Source organism: Triticum urartu, unplaced genomic scaffold, assembly GCF_003073215.2.
Source record: "Triticum urartu cultivar G1812 unplaced genomic scaffold, Tu2.1 TuUngrouped_contig_6998, whole genome shotgun sequence".
Classification (NCBI taxonomy): Eukaryota; Viridiplantae; Streptophyta; class Magnoliopsida; order Poales; family Poaceae; genus Triticum; species Triticum urartu.
In genome coordinates, this window is record NW_024117805.1 from 1 (window position 1) to 5773 (window position 5773).

Here is a 5773-nt window from a genome sequence, read left to right on the forward strand (position 1 = left end):
CTAGCCACATTACCGCCACGACTATGCTTTCGTGACACCGACATCGGCTGCTAAAGTCCTTCACTCAGAATGACATGAGCACCGGTCACGCGGGTGTAAAGTACTATACCCGGCCCGAAGCTATCATACATGTGCATTGATATCGTTTGATAAAGTCCTTCACTTCGATTAAAACGAGCACCGGTCATGCGTGTGTAAACGAGCACCGACTATGCTTATATTTCATCGATATCAACTATTAAAGTCCTATATTCAGACATGACATGAGCACCAGTCACAGGGGCGGAGACAGGACCCAGGTCCTCAGGGCCTGGGCCCGGTGCGTGTGGCCCAACTCCTTTGATTACTATAGTGATTACCTGAGACCTTGCTCCGCCCCTGCCGGTCATGCGGGTGTACGGTACTATGAATGGCCCGAAGTTATCATACATGCATTTCCTCGTTGACCGGTTTTGATCCAGTTGATCGTTTTTTGACCCGCTGACTGGGTGAACCGTAAACTGATTTTTTTAAAAGAAATCAACAAATAACTTTGACTTTTTTACCGGATGAACATTTAACTAAAAAAACTAAAGTTTTACAAAAAAACAAATCCGATGTGAACAGTGCATGAACGGTTAACTGTTTCATTGACCACACATTTGTCTTTTTTGCTGCGAACTATTCGGATGTCCGAACAAGCTGAAAAATGACACGGACATCACACACAAAATTCTACATCATCCGTGCGTTCGGAATTTTTTTTCATTCTTTTATCATTTTGAATTTACTGTTCACCTGATAAAACACGAAATTATGTTATTAATTTATAATTATCTCAGCCTTCCAATATGCACTTCTCTCTAAATCAAACCATAGTGAGGTTATCCCAAAATGCCCAAAAAAATGACCCGGCCTTCACTGTCATATAGTTTGTTTACTCTTTTGGCCAGATTGTTGTAGTTTGTTTAGCACAACATTTGCAGAAGAGCAAATCATCATACGTATGGCCTGTGTGCTGTCCCACATCCAACGCAAGGGCAAAAACTAGTGCCAACATTCATATATCCTCCCCACCCCTCACCCCCTCCCGAACGAGATGCCACAGCCACAAAATCCCCTCCTCCTCCTCACCAAACCTAACCTTATCCGTGGTGGGCATCTTCGCAGCTTGTGGTCTCCCAGATGGCATCCTCTTCCTCGTCAACTGGAGCACGCTCGTCCTCCCATGGTGGACCTCCTGGCTATTCTCCCAACCCTTCCCCGATTCCTTATCGTGAGCAGCCGCTAGCGTACGAGCCATCTGAAGATTGCCCATGCCATAAGAAAGCGGCGAGATGGATCTCCTGGAGCAACGCAAATCCTGGTCGTAGGTATCTGACCTGCCAGAGATCTCGGGTATGCATTCATTTGCCAGTATTTCCTTCTCCGTTCTTGCTGGATCTTTCTCCCATTCATATATTTGGCACACTTTCTTGTCCAGGTCGGAGGTTGCAGGTGGTGGCGATGGATTGATGACCCTACTACGCCCTTTCTTTGCCAACTTTTGGTCGATCTGCGCAACGCGGTGAACAACCTCCGGAGGGAGAGCACTCAGCTCAGAGGAGTCAATGCAGACCTGGAAATGGGGATTGAGGATCGAAGCACCCAGAATAATGCTTTGCGGGATGCATTGCGCAAGATGAAGGAACGAAATTAGGCTCTTGAAGAGAAGTTGGGGCAAACTGAATGCCTGCTGAATGTGAAAAACAATGGTCATCAGAAGCGGATGCTTTTTAGTGTAGTTCTGATAGTGATGCTTGTGTTTTTAGTTAGCAAGCTTGCTGCTTAGTATGATGAACTTAGAGATGCACTGCTTCTGCTGTTGTGCTCTGGATGTGCCATATATTTACTATTGTGCTTGTCGCTGCTGTTTCATGATGTCAAACTGAAGAATGTAATTTCTTTTAAACATGGTACGTATGGCACATGGAGGAAATCATGTATCATAACATATTGGCAGAGCATCACAAAATTAACGATAGCATACACAAGTTTCTTAGACAAAAGACAAGCCCCGTTTCAATTTCAGATGAACTTGTCCTTTCTCGCATCAGTACAATGGCTATCTTCTTACTTGCACATCATCTGAAGCAGTGCCAAGTTTTAATGTCTTGAAACTGAAAGATCACTACATGGCCGCAAAAAAACCCTAAATGTTCACTACAACATCATTTTTCATCTTCCTTAACAGCAAATGAGGTCATTTGCACACCAAAAATGCACAAGCCAAGAGTAAAAGTAAACCAGTTGCAAGTGCAATCGAATCACTGGAAGACGCCGAACATTCTTCCTGAGCAGTTATTCCTCTTGTGGCCTTTCAGGCCGCACTTTGTACACTTTGGAACTTTCCTTTGTTTCTTTGCTACACCTCCATATGAGGGGCATCCCGATGCTTTGTGACCCCTCCCTCTACAGATTGAGCAAAACTTTGTTCTTGGCTTGCTGACATTTTCATAACCTGGCTTTGCTCTTGCGTTTGTTGGCCTGCCTCGATCCCTCTTGCGTGATACAACATTCATTGAACCTGACAGACCATTTGCTCCTGGTGTCACAGGGACATCTTGGTCATGTGCTTGAGCAGTGGCTTGATCATTTAACCCTCGCCCATCGCTCTCCTGGTTGATATCATTTAGAACACTTATTGCGTCCAGCAACTGCTTCATTGCAGCTCCGTAAGCTTCAGTGTTCTTATCCCCCATTTGGACAATCTCGAGCGCCTTACTGTACAAGGAAGAGTGCCGATAAGTTGCGTCCTTCAGTGCAGAATTGCATGCTTTATATATCATCAGTTGCTCTGGCAGGTTCTCCCAGGCGTTCTTCGTCCATCTCTTCATGATGTGTACTTCTGGGATCTCCCTAACTCCGAGATGTAGCAGCACCTGTCGAAGACAAAGAAAATGCTTGGTCAGAATAAATCTCCATATATGGATTCTATAATAATTTATGTAAAAATGTCTCAGTTACATTCATTCTATGAGGATCACATGTCTGAATCTAGGTGTACCATTTTTGCTTAAAAAGGATATTGCAAACTTGGAGCAGACAAAAAAAACTCAGTAACTGATAGAGAGTGTATTGTAAAAAACTGAGATTTTAGGATTCAGGAACTATCGCAAGTAAGCTCCGTCAGATGAAGATAGCATGAGTATTGTGACATACCCGAATAGCATGACAGCACAGCATGCCCATATGTGAGTAAAGACCACACTCACATAAATATCCTCCGGACCCCTGATGAAACAGAACATGATATTGTGTCCTGGACCATGATTGCCTCCTCTCTGCATAGATGTGGTCAACGACGTAGACCATGCCTTGTTCTGTCTGCCAGGCCTCTTGTAACACAAATGACCCTGACAAGTAAATTGCGTGTTGGAACAGCTCATACATAGCCGCAGTGTAGACCTTGCTTGCATGGTATTCTAGAGGCACTCCCGGGTTGAAGGCAACGCCACCCTGAAACCATCAGTTGCCAATGAGTTAACTATAACATATATGAACCCATGCAGTTTCGTGAACCAAATAACCATGCTATGTATGATGATTTGTCTATGGCTTACCACACGAGTCTTCTTCGCTTGAAAATCTTCCTCTGATTGTCGATCAAACAATAATTTTTGATACTGCCTCACAAAATTGTTCATGGACGATGCCGGCTGCACGTAATTCTTGAGCATATGGTTTGCACTCTCAGAACGCTGTGTGCTCGTCATCCTTGCGCAGAACACTCCTGCAAAATATGGCTTTGCCCATTTTGCTCTAACTTCATATATTTGAGTGAGCCATGGGTGTTCTGCAAGTTGATATTTCTCAATCAAGCCGGCCCATGCGGTTTCAAACTCGTCTACTGTGACCATATACTCGAGAAGTTTGTGAAACTCGTCTCTGAAATCACTGTTTTTTGAATAAACAGAACCTAGATGTTCCCTTGCTTTTTGCAATACATGCCATTTGCACCATCTGTGAGTTGTATCAGGCCACTGGGAACATATAGCCCTCTCCATTGCACGGGCTTGGTCTGCGTTAAATGAAGAAATGACATTCACGGTGAGGGGTATGCAAAAAGAAATAGTAATTCAAGGAATTAATGTTACAATTTGTTGGTGATTTTAAATTACCCGTGAGTATTGTTTTTGGAGCCTTCCCTCCCGTCAAAGATGCAAATTCCTTGAACACCCACTCAAAAGTCTCAGTTGTTTCATCGCGAAGCAACACTCCTCCAAGGATGATGCTCTGAAAGTGATTGTTGACACCAACAAAAAGACCAAACGGCATGTCGTACTGGTTCGTACGATATGTTGTGTCGAATGTTATTGCATCTCCAAAGAATTTGTACTGGTGTCAGCTCTTACCGTCTGTCCACATCAATGCCCTGATCTTGCTGCCTTCATCCACAAGCACACTGTCGACGAAGTTTGGATCCTTCTCTTTCAATTCAGAGAAGAGTTGTATCGTCTTTCTGATGTCATCATCGCCCTGCTGCTGATTCATTCTCTTGCAGAGATAACGCAGAGATCTCTTGTTAAAGGGCAAGTTTTCCATATCTCCAAAAAAGCTTCCAATCACACCGAAAGTCTTGCTTAATGATATATTGTTGTTCCTAAGGTGCATGGCAATGTCTTTGGCATGGGCATCAATGTGCCTGTGAGATGGCCAGTGCAACTTCTCTCCACATGTTTGTGCCATGCTGTGATTATGCTCATGTTTCACATCATGGATGAACCAACCATGGTCTGACGTGCGATGCAACCTCATAAGCGCAGGACATTGGCAGCATACTGAATGTGAATTTTCCCTGCGTGGTTTCCCCTGATAAAATGGTGGTAAACAAAAGCAGTGAGTCCTAAATATGGACTTTTCAGCCAAAAAATCAAAAAACTGTACACATCATACTGAATGCAATTGCAAATGTGTGCACAATGGATGATATAACTCACTGCGCATCCGCAAACTATGTCCTGGACCGTCTTGCACTTTTCGACGTTTCTTCTGCATTGACCATACTTGATGCCAAAACCAATCTCCCACGAGTATAGGTTGTAGAAGTCGTAAGCTTCGGCCAAAGAATCAAATTCCTGGCCGATCTCTGGCTTGACGACGAACTCTGACTTCTTATCAGCGTAATTTCTCATGGCCTTTTCCAAAGCACTTTTCCTTCCCGATAATGTGGCACGGCTGTCAGGAATCTTGCCAAGTCGGACCCTAAGTAAATCGGAGATGTAAGCCGCAGAAGAAAATGGAAACAAAATAGCGCAAGTACGATCAGAATATGCACATTCTAATGACTTGGATCATAAGTGTCTGATTTGCATTGTGGAAAACACAATGATGAATTCAGACAACTCGGAGATGTCGGCCTCTTGTGTACATGACAAGTATCAGTTGTTGAATCCAAGCATTCTGAAATATTTAACCGTGTATTATGATAAGTTTCGTCCCTCTTAAAAAATGTCCTGCTGTACATGCCCGTGCCCACCCCAATTTCTTAAAAAAAGGAGAGCAGAAAACTGTCAATATAATTTACTGTGACCACATGCCCAGATTCGTGATTCTTTGTCACATGGATGAGAAATTTGGGCAAGTGTACTGTTACTGTCATCCCACTAAACGTGCTACAACTAAAAACAGTTCTGACAGCAAACAACTGAAGACGCTACATCGAATCTTAAGGTATTCAGTCCTGACATTTGACAAACTTGCCTACTTCTCCTCTTCAGCTAAATTTAACATTCATCAATGCCAAAACTAAAAA

At 43.5% G+C, this 5773-nt stretch overlaps 2 protein-coding genes across 2 annotated transcripts; one reads left to right on the top strand and one right to left on the bottom strand.

The window, feature by feature from the left end:
* Nucleotides 1–1065: 1065 nt before the first annotated feature.
* On the top strand, nt 1066–1972 carry LOC125531385. Its single transcript, XM_048695802.1, has 2 exons — nt 1066–1377; nt 1463–1972. The coding sequence occupies exons 1-2, from the start codon at nt 1165–1167 to the stop codon at nt 1676–1678; spliced, it is 429 nt and encodes a 142-aa protein (XP_048551759.1). The 5' UTR covers nt 1066–1164; the 3' UTR covers nt 1679–1972.
* A 45-nt stretch (nt 1973–2017) lies between these two features.
* On the bottom strand, nt 2018–5710 carry LOC125531384 (protein FAR-RED IMPAIRED RESPONSE 1-like). Its single transcript, XM_048695801.1, has 5 exons — nt 4959–5710; nt 4140–4830; nt 3582–4039; nt 3181–3477; nt 2018–2900 (listed from the first exon to the last, which is right to left on the bottom strand). Exons 2-5 carry the CDS (start codon nt 4294–4296, stop codon nt 2286–2288), a joined length of 1527 nt encoding a protein of 508 aa, XP_048551758.1. The 5' UTR covers nt 4297–4830; nt 4959–5710; the 3' UTR covers nt 2018–2285.
* Nucleotides 5711–5773: the final 63 nt, after the last annotated feature.